General features: G+C 38.1%; 1 protein-coding gene and 1 pseudogene across 2 annotated transcripts; one reads left to right on the top strand and one right to left on the bottom strand.

The window, feature by feature from the left end:
- Positions 1-6,090: 6,090 nt before the first annotated feature.
- Positions 6,091-11,405, bottom strand: LOC147316519 (copper homeostasis protein cutC homolog). 2 transcript variants are annotated; one of them, XM_086258145.1, is made up of 9 exons: positions 11,331-11,405; positions 11,020-11,079; positions 10,469-10,498; positions 9,677-9,886; positions 7,048-7,083; positions 6,700-6,833; positions 6,550-6,577; positions 6,349-6,454; positions 6,091-6,202 (listed from the first exon to the last, which is right to left on the bottom strand). In XM_086258145.1, exons 1-9 carry the CDS (start codon positions 11,398-11,400, stop codon positions 6,091-6,093), a joined length of 786 nt encoding a protein of 261 aa, XP_086114271.1. In that variant the 5' UTR covers positions 11,401-11,405. The 2 variants fall into 2 exon arrangements, with proteins under 2 accessions (XP_086114271.1, XP_086114272.1); XM_086258146.1 differs by lacking the exon at positions 10,469-10,498.
- Positions 11,406-12,044: 639 nt separating this feature from the next.
- LOC147316520 (heme A synthase COX15-like) lies at positions 12,045-16,461 on the top strand (annotated as a pseudogene).
- Positions 16,462-18,222: the final 1,761 nt, after the last annotated feature.

Below are 18,222 nucleotides of genomic sequence, written 5' to 3' on the forward strand. Positions count from 1 at the left end.
TGTCTTTTCATAGATTTTAACCAGTACTGTGTTTTTATGTTTTCATGGGAAAACAAACTGAGTTCTTCCCTTCAAAGTTTTGGAGAACTGATAACAGATGCCTGCCTTTATGCTGAAAATACAGAGTGCAGGAATGACACATCTCTTTGTTCTTCTGGTGTGAATCTCTTGGCCTTTCCATGCCAGAACAGCACATACACAGTATATGCATTTATAATAAACTCACAGACCTAATTGGAGAATTTCCCCTGGACGTGTTTGTACAAAAAGATGTACAAACTTTAATTGCTGAACCTTATCTTACATTTACCTTCTGAAAAAAAGCATTTAAAATGTGGACAGAAAAGACCATTTTTTTTCCATGTTAAGGTCCAGAATGCAGATGTGTGGTGTGAACACGAAAAACATTTGAAACCAAAAAACAGGCAGCTGGGTTATAAAATTAAGCATTTGTGTTTTTGATGGGATGTCTTAATCAGAGAGTATTTCTTACCTGTTTGCAGATGTAAAGCTTGGACAGGTGCTTTGTGTTTACTTTTGGCCTTCTAAAGAGAGCCACCAGGTGCCACGGGACAAAGAGCCACAGGAAGCCCAGAGGTATCCAGACAAGAACTGTCTGTTCCACACATACTGGGAGGTCTGGGTCTGGTCGCTCCAGATATGAAGCATTCTGAAGGGCACATACAAACAAACACACATGCATAACAAAATCCTGCTGCCCTTCTAAGGCAAATCTCATCAATCTCCTACCAATATTACACCACAGGGACAGACTCAGAAATGTAATCAACAGCGATTAAATCCTAAGTCCCTGCTAACTGCTTGGTGCAGATGTGTAATGTGCACTTCTGGACTAGAGAGTGATGGAAGGAGCTGAATAATGAGGACTGTAATGTGTCACGAGAACAAAAGACTCTGAGAGTGTAGGCGTTTCAAAGTTTTCTAAAAGCATGACTTAGCTTTTCAAGTGGTCCTCCGTCAACCAGTTATTAGGAGAAGCCAAGTTCCCTAACACAGTCTTAATACCAGCTCTAAGATGAAATATGGGGGGTCTAGCGGCTGTGTGTGTTTTTATTTTCTGGACTGCATGGTTTGATATTTGTTAGTGTGAAGGCCTTTTAATGTGTGCAATCGTGTGTATGTTTTATAAGCAACATGGATTCTTTAATAAAATTCACTCTGAGGAAAATAAAATGTACACTGCGGCAGTAAAAGTTTTGTTTTAAATATAGCCTGCCTTTCCGTTTATCACAGATTAAAACGTTTAATGTGTACAATTATTTTTTAAAAAGGCTAGAAATGGTGAGTGGTTTAACTATCGTCAGACCAAACAGTTCAAACTGGAAGTATAACATGGAAGCTTGTGTGAAAAAAGCAGCAATCCTTATCATCTGAGAAGCTCGGACAAGAAAAAATGGAACATTGTGTGTTTTCTTTTTGAAGGTGGCTAATAGCGATACATAATAACTCTTTTAATGGCTAATGTATTACTGTATTAACGAACTTGTCTTTTGAAGCAAACATCATGTGACTGAACAGACACATATCTGAATGTACTTTAACAAGTGCTTTTATTTAAGAATCTATAATAACACAGAATTAAAGCTGTGGCTCAGTCACAGGTTACGTCATGTCCTAGTGATTACTGCCCTGTCACATATTTACTATGTGTAAAGCAAAGGAAATGCTGATGCTGCTTATGATAAAATTCTGTATAAAACTTAATCATTTCTTTTTCTGTATTCTTGGAACATCCCCTTCATGCGTCCTATGAAAAATAGGAAGCATGACCTTCTATAATGATAATAATGAACAGCTGTTCATTATTGTGTAATCTTTCTGACAAAGTCTTCAATGTATGCTGCCTTTTAATCTGTCTCAAATGGGTTAGATTTTCTCTCTTGTCATACAGTAGCATAGAAAGAAACACAGAAAGGACTCCAAACATCTGGCTACACTATGACATCAGCAGGTTTCTGGCATGATGTTTTAAGATATTATTGTGTCTATCTTTTGCAATTCTCAACTTATTTTCCAGACAATTTACTTTGTAGGTTACTAAACATATGTGTTTGCATCAGCTTATTGAGTGTTTTTTAATCTCAAGAGGCTAAAAACACTGGAGGCCAAAGTAAATCAATTTACCTAAATTCTTCAAGTTTTCTTCAATTCTTCAAAGTTACTTTTTTACTTCTTAGTTATTTCTGTTTGTTAAACTCACCCAAAAAATGGACCCACAGTACTCCTCCAGAGCTGCCGCACACATGCTTTACAGTGATGGCTTCAGTCGACCTCAGCTGACTGGAAAACCCGACTCCTCTCACCCTCTGCTCTGCTACTGCTGCGTTTGACTCAAATACTGCTGCTTTCTCCTCTGTCCGCCCACACTCCACTGACAATTACAGGATGTGGTTGTGAAGGACTTTGATCCATGAGGCTTTTAAGCTGAAAGAAAAAGTTGCCTGTTCCCTCTGCAGAGAAAAGACAGTTATAGTAGATTGGTGTAAAGAATAGAAGAAGAACTGATAGTCGTGTCCTGAATGCTGATTTCTTTCTTTTTAGGCAGACGTTCTTTAGTTGGATAACAGTGTCTTCAAAAAGTCTACTACAGCTCTCCTAATGAGCCAGTGAGAACATTCAACAGATTTAGCAAAGTCATTGAGCATCGAGCTTTGCACCAGCACAAAGACACTCCTCCACACTCACGTGTCTGAAGTTCAACATTTCGTGCAGATGGGTTTCGCACAAAAGAGAAGGTCTTGCATAAGTTTTACCATGCAGTTTTTGCAGTGTTGGGGGACAGCCCACCAAAGGGCATGTGTTTCAGGAAAGGGAGGGAGTGGTCTCATTAGACCCCTTTTCCTGTTATGTTTCCACTTCTCCTCAGCACGTCTTCAGTCTCTTCTGAACCGAGACTCGTTTGTGGAACAAAAGTCAGATTCAATCGGATCAAAAGCAATTTGATTAGATTTGGGTAGTCATGCATTTGAATGAGGCTGCTGAAGGTTGAAGCTGCTGAACTGTAAACAAGCTGCAGGCTGTCAAACTGCTAACTAGTGGAGCTGTTTCTTTCTCGTTTGCAGTATTTGTGTCCCATTCTGATCAGGGTGCATGCTCCAAAACCAAAGAGCAATGTAAGATTGACGATAGATTAACTTTCATTGTCTGTGCTCTGCAGAACTTCTACTAAAAGTTGAGAGCTTTTAGTAAAAGTTTGTGCTTCTGTCAGTTGTGTTGATGGACTACTTTTGTAGGAGAGAATTTATTCTAGGCACCAGAGACTCAATCACCCATAAAATGAAAAGAATCATCACTGCTAATAAGAGTGAGTCTGTCTACATAGGAGGGAAAAAAATGCAACTGCTTAAGATTAAGAAGAATCAATAGGAGGTTTTGACAAATCAATAGAAGTTATGTGTTATGCAAACCTCAGACACTTCCCAAGAAAGCAAGAGAAAACACAAAATCACTTTTGAACTTCACCTCTGTACATACTCCTAACCATGCTCACAACTAATGGCAGACCAATAAACAACTTGGTAAACAAGATTATCAGTGAATTTTTCAATGGAGATTTCCTAAATTGCAGTTGCAGTTAAATGAAGAATCAGCATGACACAGGGAAAGCACGTTAAGCAGGGAGGTTATTAAAGTGCGTGACAACACACAAGTGTGTGTGAGTCTTTAACTGATTGCCATGGTCCTAAAACTGGTTAATTATTAAAATGTCCGGTAACATCACATGACTCATTGGGTGTAAAGCATCAAGGACAGCTATGTTACACGTGAAAACAACTCATGTACGTCGTTATCCAGTGTTTATCCAATTACAGGACTTGATTTTAAGATATCTGTACAAAGGGTAGGACACTCACAGCAGGAAAAAAAAGATACAGCTTTTTCAGAGAAATGGTAAAGCTGAGTGTAACAGTTTTTAAATATGATAAAAGTAAAACCGGAGATGTAGATGAATATTTGAATAAACAAACTCTTCTCTGACTTCAAAACTTTTCTGGTTCCACTTATATATGTACATATATACACACATATGATTGTTTTATCTGTCATCAAAACTCAGATAGCTTTCCTTTATACTGACACTTAGACTAAACTATTACCAAAAATGTATTTTAATATGAATAAACACTCGGTACTGCCCTTATAATAGAGGATAGAACGTTTTGTTCACTTGTCAAAAACTTTATCTTTTTATTTTTTGTCTCTGACCAGACGCCAGCAGCTGATAAGCAAAGATAAGCCAAACAAAAACTGAATAATAAAATGTCTGTGCAGTGTGTCAAAAGTCAAATAAAAACAATTAAAGAAACTAGCTTTTAATATTTCAACCAAGTCAAATTATTTTAGGGAAAGCTTATCGTATTGTGTATAATGCAAAATATATATTTTTTAAAAGACAGAAGATGTAATCTAATATGAAAATTGAGGCACATCCATGAGGTAGGTTCCTGAATTAATTGAAAAGTCAGATGTCCTGGTTTTCATCACAGTTCTAGTTTGGAGATCATTGCAGTGTTTGGATATAATAACAGACTGCAAAGTGAACAGCACATTCATGGTTTTAAAGCTTCATAACAACCCAGTCAGAGCTGAAAGTGTAGCATGCTTCTCTTAAAACATACAAACAGACCTGTATAGCATGACTTGTTGCAAGTTGCTACGCGTTAGTATAAGTTATTAAGGCTTCAGTCATGTTTCTAAAGTGTTGTGAGAGTCAAAATTCTTCTTTGTTGTTGTTTTTCATGTGTTTCCACATCATATTTTGTGGCTTCACAGCATAGTGCTTAACATATTTAACACAGAATTGTATTTAAACACAGCTTATAAGTTATATTTTGATTGTATTTATTTACTTTTTTGGCTCGCAGCAGTTTGATGTTTCAGATATTTACAAAGTCAATTCAACCTGGCGTGATGAAATATGACTATTTAACTTCTTAACCTTACACCCACTGACCTTCAACACAAGTGTTAATAAATAACACAAAGTAAACCTAACTGTTGAAATGTCTTTTATTGCATCAGGACCAAAGTAATCAAGTCACATTGTTTTTATTGAAAAAAAGAAGAAGAAGATGAATATGAACAGAGAAAAAACAAAAACAGGAAGTCACAACTCTGCATTATGTATCACTTTAAATGGGGAGTTATGTAAAATGGATATTTTGTTTTGCCATTTTAAAAAGCAGTTATCTTTCATTAGGAAATAATACATATTTTCAGTGTAGAAATCAACTGTAGTTGGACATACATGGGGGCATTACTGTGGCAATGTCATTTGTCAGTGTGCAGAGAGTTGTGAATCTGTTTGACCTGGATATGTAGTCTGTTTTATGAATGCCTTTAAAAAAATAAAATAAAATAAAAAATCTGTTAAGATGTGAGACCAGAGGTTCATGACTGTGTAAAATAACAGTTTGTGCATACACAGATCATCAAAACAAATCTAAAACTACAATGAAAAGTTTTTACCTGTGTAAAAGACTCAATATGTGAATTATACACTAACAACAAAAAAAAGAAGAGTACAAATGGCCTTATTATTATTGAAAACTTTACAAACTACACATTTTTTCAGCTTTTTACCGCTTCTTATACTCCTCACAGCTGAGTGGCTTTTTAAACATCTCATATTTACAGAATCTTTTACACATACACCCAAAAAGTGAACTTTTACAGATTTGTGTACACATCTCCTGTATGTTTAAATTATTAACACATTTTAGCAAACCTGTTTTCCAAATCCTATAAATCAGACTGCACATCCAGACACATGAGCAGTTCTCTATGCACATTATTGGATGATATCACTAAAGAAGTGCTCCCATATATAGACATTCGCTTTACATCATATTATTCACAGATACTCTGAGATGCACTAATGTCTTTTCTCTCCAACCCTACAAGGACTGATTCATTGGTGATTTTATATCTTAAAAGAAAAAAAACAAAAGGCAGAGCTTTCTGGCGATTATGACATTTATTTATGGAATTTAATCAGTACACATCAGTATTATTACTCATGATTACTTTTGAGGTATATTTTTTCAGTCTATCATGACTGTTACACAGTCACAAGGTATTTTTGGCTATTGCGTTTAGAGTTCGGACTTTGCTCACATCTGCCACCTTCAGGCCGTACTCGGGTGCTGAGAAAGAAGCTCCCATTGAGACGCAGGTGTTCCTGCACAACGTGAAGAGAAGAGAAGAAGAAGAGATTTATAAAGAAAAAAAAATGATTAGATCGACATGAAGTTGCAAGAAGTCTCCTAGTGCATGCAACAAAGGGACAGATCCCACCTCTCGCCTGAGACTGGAAAATAAACACACCTGAACTTCATTGCAGATTCCCGGCTGGAGCGGGCTGAGCAGTGAAACTCTTGAGCCCCTGACCCCTCTAATATTCTCTGTAGGTTCCTTTCTGTGATGCCTCCTCCTGTTATCAAAACAAAAACAGTGACAGTGAATAAATAAATAAGGTTGTAAAAATTCACACATAAATAACAAAGGAGCAATGGCGGAGGCACTAACCAGGCATTATGATAATTCTGCCCTTTGCCTGTTGAGTAGAAATGATGTGAAAATTAAAGGTTTTATGAAAGATCAAGAACAATAACCTAACAGCTATTAGAGTTTCATATGTCTGCATGTAAAGAAAGACAATCATATGGGTACACGTACTTGATCAACAAGCCGTTTAATGAGAGGCAGTCCCTCCAAAGCGGAGCTGTCACAGCCACTAGTCAACACACGCTCGAACCCTAACGATATCAGCGCCTCCAGAGCTACTGCTGGGTCATGAACCATGTCAAAAGCTGCAGTAGGATCATGATTAGTGTCATAATAAAAGCCCAGGCTTAATAATATATCATTAAGACGTTCTATACCTTTTCGGAGCTATACCTGATAATAGCATTATGCAAGGCTTTTATTCCATTAAGAATTTGTGATGCTTTTTAAGTGTAACTGTAGCTGAAAAGACTTTTAAAAGCTTAAAGGTGAAAAGCACTTTGAAGGAGAAACTTTTACCTCGGTGGAAGGTGACAGGCAAGGGACGGGCAGCAGCTAGTGTGCAAAAAAGTAAGAAAACAAAAGAAAGAAATGGAAAAGTACAAAATGTCAAACAAAAGTGCAAAACTGTGAAATACGACTTGTATATTTTCCTACCTTTATGAAAGCCATCACTCATAGCCAGCTGTACTGCTATACTCTATATCAAAGATTGTTGGCTTCACTTTTTTGTACTGCATATTGCAAGTAACAATACAAGGATGGTGACAAAAACTTGAGATAATATACAGTGTCTGATTTTTGGAGGTTAGCCCTACCATGTTCTGAGGTCTCAGTAGGACCTTTGGAAATATGATGACCTCATGGTGCTGGTTGATTTTGCTTAACATGGGTCACAAATATCTTGTGGAGATGTAGTGCATTTCCTTCTCTGGACAGCTGACATATGACGGGCTAAATAAAACCTTGTGTGAGATTAAAACTGGACTACCAAGCCTGCTTCAACATGTATCATCATAACAAGCTGTGTCCCATAATAAATTATCTATATTTGCATAGTAAAAATACAAATATTGGATACTCAAGCCTACTAGATCAAACTCTCTGCACTCCTGACAACCTGTAAAATTTTCCTCTTTCACAAAAACAAAATTACTGAAACAGCCTGGTGTCTGTTTCAATGTTATCCCTTGACTAATGGCAAAAATACAGTGTCCATCAGCTGATTGGATGATTTGAACTTTTCTGGTATGCTTTTACATACATGTGAATGGGTTATTCAGACCAAAACAATGTAATTTAATGAATGTTTTGGAGGTAAGTGAAACAGTGTGCAGGAATTACATTCAATTGTTTTGCACACTATCATGTCTGCACCTCCTAATACAGTTTCCGGAAGATCTTTTGTTGATCCCTTAATAAATAATTAACTCAAGTTAAGGTCAAACGCTCATGTTTAGACTGTAATTGCTTTAGGCCTTGTAAAATTATTGGTATTCTTTTTAAGTGAAAACGTGAAGAATGAAGGGTACAGAAATATTGGCTCTTGTGTGTTTTGCCAGCTTTTTCAGAACTTTACAATTTAACAGCAAGTTCATGTTTATTTTTACTTTTTGTGGCTAAATAAAAGGTACCACACTGAAGGAAATGGAAGGAAATCTCATGTGACATGATTAATATAGAGACACAGTCCCGATCAAAAGTTTAAGACCACTTGAAAAATGGCAACAATGGCCTGTTTCAGTTTAAGCGTTGTTTTCAATAAATTGTAATCTCAAATAAATGTTTTGTCTCACACCCATTTCTTCTTGTTGCATGTTGAAGCTCTACTTGGAAGCTTGTTAAGACCCAACCATGCAAAATACGATTTTTTTTTGTGCTATTTTTCAACTTTTGATCGGGACAGTATTATTGTTCTGTCTTATCACTGAAAAGTGACCAAAAATCTTGGACATAGCAATTAAATTTCTGTGGCTTGTACATTACTGTGATAATATTTTGCATTTCTGACTTGCATTTCATTTTTAGGAAAGAATATTGAAGTATTAGAAACAATCTGGGGATACTATTTAGAATAAATCACAAGTCTCTACAATATAAACCAGAAATATTTAATTTTAAAAGAAGGCATGTTTTTGTGTACTTTTTCTAACGGTTGATGGTGTTTCCTCAATCTATCGAACTGATAGCTATAATTCTCATAACTATTGGTTTATTTTTAGTGTTACTCTATATATTCTGTCTGGCCTTTTCCTTTTAAAGCATTACCAAGTGCTTTCATCCTATGGGGGGAATAAACGCGCTATCTGTGTTTGGATTGCCTTAAACCAGATACAATCACCTTTGATGGCTCTAAGGTCAGCATACAGCAATGGTGCCTCTCCAAAATGGCGAACATTTGGTCCGACATTTGGAAATGTAGTTGGCACCTTGTAGGTGATTGTTCTTTCTTGAAATGGGTTTTTAAAAAGGCAACCCACAGCTAGCAGCCGAGAAGGAGAATAACATGTGAAACGTCTGAACAGCAGCACGCTTCTACCCGCACTCTACGTCTGTCAAGTCAGATTAACATCCATTTTTGACTTGCTGTGCAGTAATAAAGATGGATTTTGTTCACCATGAAAAGCGACTTTCATCTCAGCACACCTGTTTATTTGTCATTTCTTAGCTTTCCACGTGTGCAGCTGGCCTTTTGTAACCTTGTTGCTTGTATGGCCACCGATTTACTCATCATGTTGTCAGACCACCACTAACTCATACTAAATATGGCACCTCTCACAACAACATGCTTTAAGTCATGTGAGAGCTCTTTTGTGAATGACATAACACTGAAATAGCAAACAGCTCCTTATTATAAGTGACTTATTATTTTTCAGCCCTCACAATTTTGAAATAATTTATGAAAGAGCTATATTGCATCTTTTGTTGGTGATGTGAATCATCCTTAGATTTAAATGTAGTGACTGAACGCTTACACATGATTTTGCTTCAAATTGAATGTGAGAAGGAACAACCTCACATCCTGCATCTTTTCAAATGTTTCCCTTCTGATTTAGTGGAACTTACATCACTGAGAGCATCCTGCTCATTGTTATTTAGAGTTCTGTAATTGCTAACAAATCAGGCCAAATATATAAAGAGACCATACCCAATAACTCCATGCAGAGCTCTGCATCCACCCGTCCATCTTCTGTCAAGGCACCCAGAACTAGTCCATCGGCTCCTTGGCTCTTCATAAGCTCTATGTCCTTCCTCATCACCTCCACTTCCAGGTCGGAGTACAGGAAGTCGCCCCCACGAGGGCGTATCATTACATAGATGGGAATTTTGACATACTGCTTCACTACATGTAGCAGACCTGCAGTAAACAGGCGGAATTATGTGTCATGCAACAAATGCCCAGGCTTCGTATATAAAATAGGATAATGCTTAGTACAGACTATGGACTACTGAAGTCATAGTCAATTGGGTTCAAGTTATAAAGGCATTATATGTATTAATATGAAACTACAAATCAGAGGGTGGAATAAAATTGTTCAACAGTGGTTGCAGTATTGGATTAAAGAGTAGGTATGTATATTACACATTCATAATAAACTGGTATGGTACAATATAGGGGAAGCAGTGGAAAAGAGAACGTCAAAAGTAATAAAAACCAATAATAGACATAACAGCTGACATAACATCCAACATGTCTATGACTTTATCCCACCAAACTGAACCAGTGTGACCTTTAGAGACATGATGACAGCAAACCTGCAGAGAGGGCGGTAAGAACGGCAAGGATCTACACACTTTTCTTCCATGAACTGGGCTGCAGTCATATAGAAAGAAACTGCTTAGGAAGGTTTCTAACCAATTGAAGTGTGTCTAGGTGGCATAACAAGAGCCAATCGAGTTCTCTAAATACTAAGAAAAAGTTTGTATTCTTTTATTTTACCTCCCTTAGCAGAGGCCGCACTGGAGCATGGTTTATGAAAGAAAAAGACATAATGACATCCCATAATTCGAAGAGATGCACTACCTGACTATTTTTAAAAACAAACATAGCCATAATTAACAGTTAACACATTAACTGTGTATTTTTATTCTATTTTATGTCATAGTCTGCTGATGTTTAGAATTTTTAAAGGCTATATAAACCCCCAGGTGACCTCTAAACATCATACTCCTACTTTTGAAGTAGAGCTGCGTGTAAGAACAGTCAAATTCTATGTGCATCCGGTTCTTTTTTCCTAAGTCCTTATTAAATCTCTTTTTCCATGGAGGTCATAGTAATGTGATCGGGAAAGGGTAGGAAGTCTTTTTGACCCAAGCCTTGTCTGTTAAATAGTATTTAAGGATTTTCCAGAAGATGGCAGTAATGCAACTTGGCAGGTTCCAGTTGACTAAAACCTGAAAGATGTGCTGGTGCCTGATGCGACAGCTTTTTTTTTTTCTTTTCTTTTTTTGCTAGGGGTATATGCAGATGCTAGAAGAAATCCTGCTCACCTAGACTCGGAGTGAGCCCACCCTCCAGAAGACTAGAGCACAGCTCAAGTCGACCCGCACCTGCCAGGACAGACAAGTTCAGATTACACCTATATAGACTTTTACAGCCTGTAATCTTTGAGGAATTAAATAACACTGCATGCCAATTTAATACTCATGGCAGAGATATGTCTGAGCTAGCACTTCAATATTATGCAACCTTTAACTCTGTTTTTAAGTAGAACTGCCTGTGCATGACCTCTCTAGCAAGCACGCCATAGTGAGTTTAGTAGTACGGCATGACAGTGTTCACTACTGTTCACTTTACTGACCTCCTCGTTCAGCATTGACAGCAGACTCCACCGAGTCCACGCACACCTCCATTAAAAAGCACTCTGCCATACTGACAGTCTAATAAGAGACAGAAATACAGTTAGTGAGCAAACAAGATTACGTGAAAACTCCTCAGTTAACACGTTCATTCATCTTTAGGTTTTAACTACTACTACAGCTACCTGTTAAATCCACGTCTTATCGACTCATGGAACCGTATCAGTCGTTTATAAACGATATGAAGTCAGGTCATGTTTTGTGAGACTTACTTCAGCTCATACAGCTAGTCCGTAGATCACCGTTTTCCGGGTCGTTGAATTCAAAACACGCGATTAGACGGGTGAGAATATATAAACGTTTTAAGATGTATTACTGGGCGATATGAGCCGTATATCCGCCCATGCAGGATACGCCTGAAAGTAAAACAAGCCCCCCTCCCCCCAAACGTTCTAGTCTGTGGAATATAATTTTGAAAGCCAGGTATATTTTTTAGATGTATATATATTTAATTTATGTTGAGTATGTTTTATTCCTGACAAAGAAAAAAAACATGCATTTTATTTAGTGAGTAAATTTCTTGTGACGTCAGAAGGTCAAAGTTGAAACTGGCTGTTAGGAAACCAGCCGGGTGACAGCACAGTAACAAACGTGCTGAAGCTTTTGCAGCACTGTTGGATAACTTCAGCACTAGCGACGAGTCTTAGAGCACAGAGATGTTAATTTCGTCGTTGCGGACAACGATTTTTTGCGGGTGCAGAAGTGCTGGAAAGGGCTTTCAGTACAGCACCGTGAGTATGACTTGTGTTAGCCGCTAATTTTAGCCAATAGCTTAAGTAAGCATCATTGATAAGCACTGGGAAGGTCACACGCTGCCAGTAATATACACAATATGTCACATTACACATCTGTCAGCTCCTCTTTGTTCAGCTTTGTTTTTAGTATTTGTTTGAATTAGTTAGGACAGGTAACACTAGCCGTCTAGGTGTACTCAAGAGTAGTCACGTCCGCCAGTTAACTTACATCACCCATGTCTAGGCAATGTAAACTCTTAGATAAGCATTTGAGCTGAAAAATAAATTCAGAATGGAAGAACTGATATCATAAGCCCTTTAAGAATGCTTTTGATTTATCAGTAACTAAATTTCCAGAAACGATTGTGATATCAAATTCAGCAAAACCGACTTACTGCCTTTTTTTTAAAGCTTGAAGTAAAGTAGGTTAATTAGGTCTTACATGTCTAAAACTATAGAATCACCTTACATGGGTTGTGCTTTCGTAATTTGTTAACATGCTGCTTATATGTGTGTGGTGCACTATATAGGAGGACAGCTAGACACTGGTGAGGTGTGGGGTAGCAGTGACAGATGGGTTCAAGGTGGTGGTGTCACAGCATCCAAAGCCACAGTGAAGAAGAAAGTGCAGGCAGTCGTGGATGTGGGTGGAGACCAATGCCAGGGGTGATTTGTGACGGATAAGATAAAACTTTATTAGTCCCACACGTGGGAAATTTGTTGGGTCACGGCAGAAAGTGCAAAGTTACAAGCAGCAAAAATGAAGAAAAACAGTTGAATAGAATGAGATAAAAAGAATAACATGCAATATAAAATAGAATAAAATACTATGTTTCGTCAGACAAATTACACTTAGTGGTATTGCACGTGTGTGTGTCTGTCTGTCTGCATATGTGTGGTCATCTGCAAAGTCTTTGTTGTGGAGTCTGACAGCAGATAACAGGAACAGCTCCGGCTGAGCAGACAAAATTAAAGAAGAAAGGTTGAGATGGGTTGGACATGTGCAGAGAAGGGATAGTCGATGTACTGGATGAAGGATGCTGAGTGTGAATGACATTTAAAATGACATTTTTTTTTATAATAAGGTAAAGTTGAAGCTTTAATGCTTGCGTTGTCCACCATCATTTCAAGCCCGTTCTCTCCTTTATTTACATTAGCGTTCACCGCTTCGAAAATGGCTCTTGAAGAGAGGTCACAGCACCGTCACAGTGGAGGGAGGAACGTCCACTTCAGCAGCAGCTTCTGTCCCCAGTGCAGCCTCAAATCGCATAGTGGGGTCGATGGTTACTTGGCTGCAGTGGACTGGTGGTTGGGGCTATTGTCTTGGGTGGTGTCACAAGGTACATATATTTTAAAATTAGCATTTCTGTATGTACTACTTACTCACTGAAGTACTGTTAACAGGCATTTACTACATTGCTGTATTTATTTTTTAATTAGACTGACAGAATCTGGGCTTTCCATGGTTGATTGGCATCTGGTGAGAGAGATGAAACCACCACAGTCAGAAGCAGAGTGGGAAGCTGAGTTTTCAAAGTACCAGCAGTTTCCAGAATTCAAAATGTAAGGTCCCGTTTTTCAGAATCACAGTACATAAAGGCCTGATAAATTTAATTAAATGTGTCTCTGTGTTATGTGTTGTTCTGGTCTCGACATGCGACAATTAGTTAATTTGGTATTATTATGTGTTTTGTTTGTTTAGATTGAACCATAACATGACTTTGCCAGAGTTTAAGTTTATCTTCTACATGGAGTGGGGACATCGTATGTGGGGCAGGCTGGTTGGCTTGGCATACATCCTCCCCACTATTTACTTCTGGAAAAAAGGATACTTCACTCGCTCCATGAAGGGAAAAGTGCTGGGTCTTTGTGGATTTGTCTTCTTCCAGGTAAGACACAGCTGTGGAAATGAGAAGATCACTGGAAATAATCATTACCTCACGCCTGATTTAGACCTCTGCGGTGCATCTTTGTAGAGCCTACATCATAACCTGCATAAGTAGCCATTGGTAAACTTATTTGTCCCTCAATGCTTTCTACCTCTTTGTGCGTTCTCTCACTTACATTCTGATACTTGCATCTTGTTTTCACACTGACATTGCTGACATTTGTGAGTCCTTATATTTTATGCTATAATTATCATTTCGTATATTGAGAAGTTAATCTCTCACTGACAAATTTAAAAACACTGGCGTAAAAGTAGCCAGAATTGTACAGAAGGAATCAGCTGTAGTGAACAGGCCAGTCACATTAGTTGTGGTCTGCGTCGTTAGTTTCAGATGGGTTTTGGATTTACGTCAGAGCTACAGTGTAGACTTAAAACTGAAGCATGAATTCCCAGTCACTTGTAGCTTTTTTTTTTTTTCTTTTTTCTTTAAATGGGTTGATTGTACTAATATTTAATGACTGTCACCATCAGGTTTATTATAAATGTAAAGTAAGGAATGTGTATACATGTGTTTGTTTTGTCAGGGCCTTCTGGGGTGGTACATGGTGAAAAGCGGGTTTAGAGGAGAAGCCCGAGTCTCATGACATCCCTCGTGTCAGCCAGTATCGTCTGAGCGCTCATCTCGGTTCTGCCTTGTTGCTCTACTGTGCCAGTATGTGGACAGGGCTTACTCTGCTGCTGCCAGCTCACAGGGTACAGAGGGACTCTCTTACCTACAGAAAAATACAAATGATAAATTCTGGAGAAATGTAAAGTGAAACAGTCTTTTTCTTTTCTTTTTTTTTTTAACTTGAATGATGGCACCTTTTTCACAGATGGCAGAAACCAAAAAACTCATGCAGCTCAGGAGGTTTGCCAAGGGTACTGGTGGACTCGTGTTCCTCACTGCTCTTTCAGGTACTGCTGGATCTTAAGTGAATTCAGTGTCACAAATGGGGTCACAGAATCTGTCTACCAAAGTGCTGCTTTCAGTCTCAAGCCACTTTGGGGAAACAAAGTGAACTACCTGTAACTACAGCAAAATTGCACAGAAATTTCCTCAAAAAAGCAGGATGTTAATAGTGAAGACAGCCATCATAGAAGCATAGGTGTTCTTTAAAGTGGCACTTGTTCTGACAGAACATAGGAAGCTCTTGGTAAATGGCAATGATGCTAGAGGAGCAGTTAGAATTTGACATGTGCATATGGTTTTCAGTCCCGGAAGAGTAGGAGTCCACAATACATCCTCAAAGTGTTCTGCTTATTTGCGTCTGTGCAAAGCACAATATGTTACATAAAATTCTTGAACTGTAAATTCACAACAAGACTGACTAATGAATACAAGAGTGACAGTCACTCAGTCATTCACGGTAACTCACAACTGACTCCATTAGAGTAACTCTAATTGTATATAGTGTAGCATTTCCTCTCTGCACAGGTGCATACTATGCCAGTCACCTCACTGTCTGTATGAAGCTTCACACTTTGACTCTGAAACTTATGGTTAAAGGAAAGACATTTGGGCTGGTACCCCATGTAATGTTTTTGGGATAAAATTTGAGTACTGTATCTTGGCTTTTGGTAAATGTTGAAACAAAAAGCTTATTCACCTGGTTTGATATTAATTGAAAGGTCTTTAGTAAAATTGGCTCTTAGAGGGCAAATGGGTTGAGTGGTTGTGCAGAAAAGTAAAGCTATGTAATTAAAGGCATTACAAATGTGGTTTAATCTCTATTCGTGGAGATGTATTTGAATCATTTATGCATGTACCTTTACACAGGTGCCTTTGTTGCTGGTTTGGATGCTGGGCTTGTTTATAACTCCTTCCCTAAGATGGCAGATAGATGGATTCCTGATGATCTGCTGGCCTTCTCTCCGACCCTCAAGAATTTCTTTGAAAATCCCACCACTGTGCAGTTTGATCATAGAATTTTGGTATGCTATTATAGCTAAAAAATGTTGGCATTACATTGTTATTATTCTAATTAAACACAATTTTTCCAAGTTATATAACTCTTTTAGATTGATGTGTAATGAAATGTTAATATGTACCCCTCAAGATGTCTTTTTCTTTTCCCAGGGGATTACTTCTCTGACTGCAATTACAGGCCTATATCTGTTCTCAAGGAGAATGATGCTTCCCAAGAGGGCTAAGATTGCCATCAGCCTCCTGGCAGCAATGGCCTATACACAGGTAGGCTGGAAGACACTGTAATTGCTATACAAATAGGTCCATTACCCTTCAGTATAAACAAATTGTGCTTTTGTGCTTTTCAGGTTGCACTGGGTATCGCCACGCTGTTACTTTATGTCCCCACTCCGCTGGCTGCAACTCACCAGTCTGGCTCAGTGGCTCTTCTCTCGCTGGCTATTTGGGTTCTGGCAGAGCTTCGCAGAATGCCCAAGTAAATTTCTGCTGTTTTACAGACAAAAACCTATCCCTGGTCGCTGCAGGTCAAAGTTTTAAGAGGCAGTAGTGAACTCGGCATTGAGAGGAAAAACATGAAAAATGAGAAGAGTTCTTTATTTAATGATGGACTTTTCTGTATATGCTGAAGCATCTGTCCAGTGGGGTTTGTCAGCCCCCACTTAAAAAGCTCAAACAATGTCACCACTGCACATTGCAATCTTTTTTTTTTTTTTTCCCCCAATCATGAGTAATAGAAAATACAACACAAGTTAAACTTTATTTAAATAAAGATAATATTCCTAAAGAGAAAAACAAAATCACATTCATTAAATTCAGTTTTACTTGAGATTTTTTCCACCGGTCATCCTTGCCCCACTTGCTGTGCTCATGATACTTTACACAGGAGAGTCATTAAAAAAAAATGCATCAAGGCCGTCATCAGGAATAGACTCAAATGACTGCAAAAGCTTGTTGCTGTCAGAAGAAACCAACTTGTGAAGTGTTTTGCTGTGCCGGAAATTTCACCAGAACATGCAAAAAACAAACAAAAAAAACAATAAAATTTTCAGCTTTAATAACCTGACAGTTGAAGGCTGTGTACATGGTTTGGAGTCAGCCGGTTATCTTCAGAAATGTAGACTGAATTACTGTTTTTGTTGACGTTCACACTTTAAAAAGATTTTGGTTATGAAATTGTCACATGGTCGGGTGAATCTGCATAGATACTACTGCCTGTTAGTGGAAGGAGACCTGGCTCCTGGGATGGTTTGTGTAATTATGTATATTTAAGTTGTAAACGTTTCCTGTTGACATTATGATGAATCATAATTTGAAAATTATTATGGACATTGCCTATTTCCCTTTTTTTGGACTTGTCACAGATGTGGAAAAAACAGGAATTTATGATGACTCTCCCAAAGCACTGAAAGTGTACCAGAATGAACAAAAGCAGGTCCTCACTTAAGCTGATATACACTGTTTTTTTTCCTGCTGTGACAGGTCAAAATGTCAAACGTTATTGCTACAGGTACTTTATCTCACTGAAAGGACTTATTTTAATAAAGACAATTTATGTATAGTCTGATAAATTCACACGCCAGTCCATTTTGCATAGTAACTGTGTTTTTTGTTTTTTTTTATTATCTCTGTACAAAATATACACATTTTGAATATGTTATGCAACCAGTTTAGGCTAGCTAGACAGTCAGTACCACGGGTTAGTAGGTTTTCATTGTTCTAGACACAGTACATGCGGGTATAGACAGGTTTTCCTTGTGTTTGGGGAAAAGAACACAACTGTGGGCAGGAACAATCGGAGCCAAACCATTCTTCCAGAAAGTATAAATGTAAAAACTGCAGAACATAAAAAAAATAAGAAATTGCAGGGTTGGAAGTGCATATTTAACCAGGGCCGTTAGTGCACCCTTATAGTGTGCTCTGAGAGGAAGGAGACGTTGGGTGAGTGGGGAACATTATTGCTATTTCATGTTTGTTTCAGCTTTTAAGACACTTGCACCGATTTAATTACGGCCCGAGTGCCTTACATCATCTTACATTTGTGTTGCCTAGTTCTAGTGTGAAAAGAAGCAAATAAGTGGTTGCAAATTGCTCTAAAATAATTAATCTGAGCCTAATGGATGGGTTCACAACCTAAAATTGCACTTGACAGCGTGCAGGTAAACTACATGTAGTCTACCTCTTTTATCTCTGATTGCCCCTTGTCCAGCTTGATACCCAGTAACTCCCTCTTTCTTCACCCACAG

Source organism: Aulonocara sp. 'chitande type north' Nkhata Bay, linkage group LG13, assembly GCF_057382095.1.
Source record: "Aulonocara sp. 'chitande type north' Nkhata Bay isolate Kocher_YH1m ecotype deep benthic linkage group LG13, A_spYH_male_GT1.1, whole genome shotgun sequence".
Lineage (NCBI taxonomy): Eukaryota > Metazoa > Chordata > Actinopteri > Cichliformes > Cichlidae > Aulonocara > Aulonocara sp. 'chitande type north' Nkhata Bay.

Bases quoted from the DNA above. Each gene is read 5' to 3' on its own strand.
- LOC147316519 (XM_086258145.1), bottom strand. From the start codon at position 11,400: ATGGCAGAGTGCTTTTTAATGGAGGTGTGCGTGGACTCGGTGGAGTCT. The intron at 9,887-10,468 runs GTAAAATAAAAG...TGTTTACTGCAG, and splicing joins TGCGGCCTCTGCTAAGGGAG to GTCTGCTACATGTAGTGAAG. The intron at 6,834-7,047 runs GTAAAAGTTTCT...ATCCTACTGCAG, and splicing joins GCCTGTCACCTTCCACCGAG to CTTTTGACATGGTTCATGAC.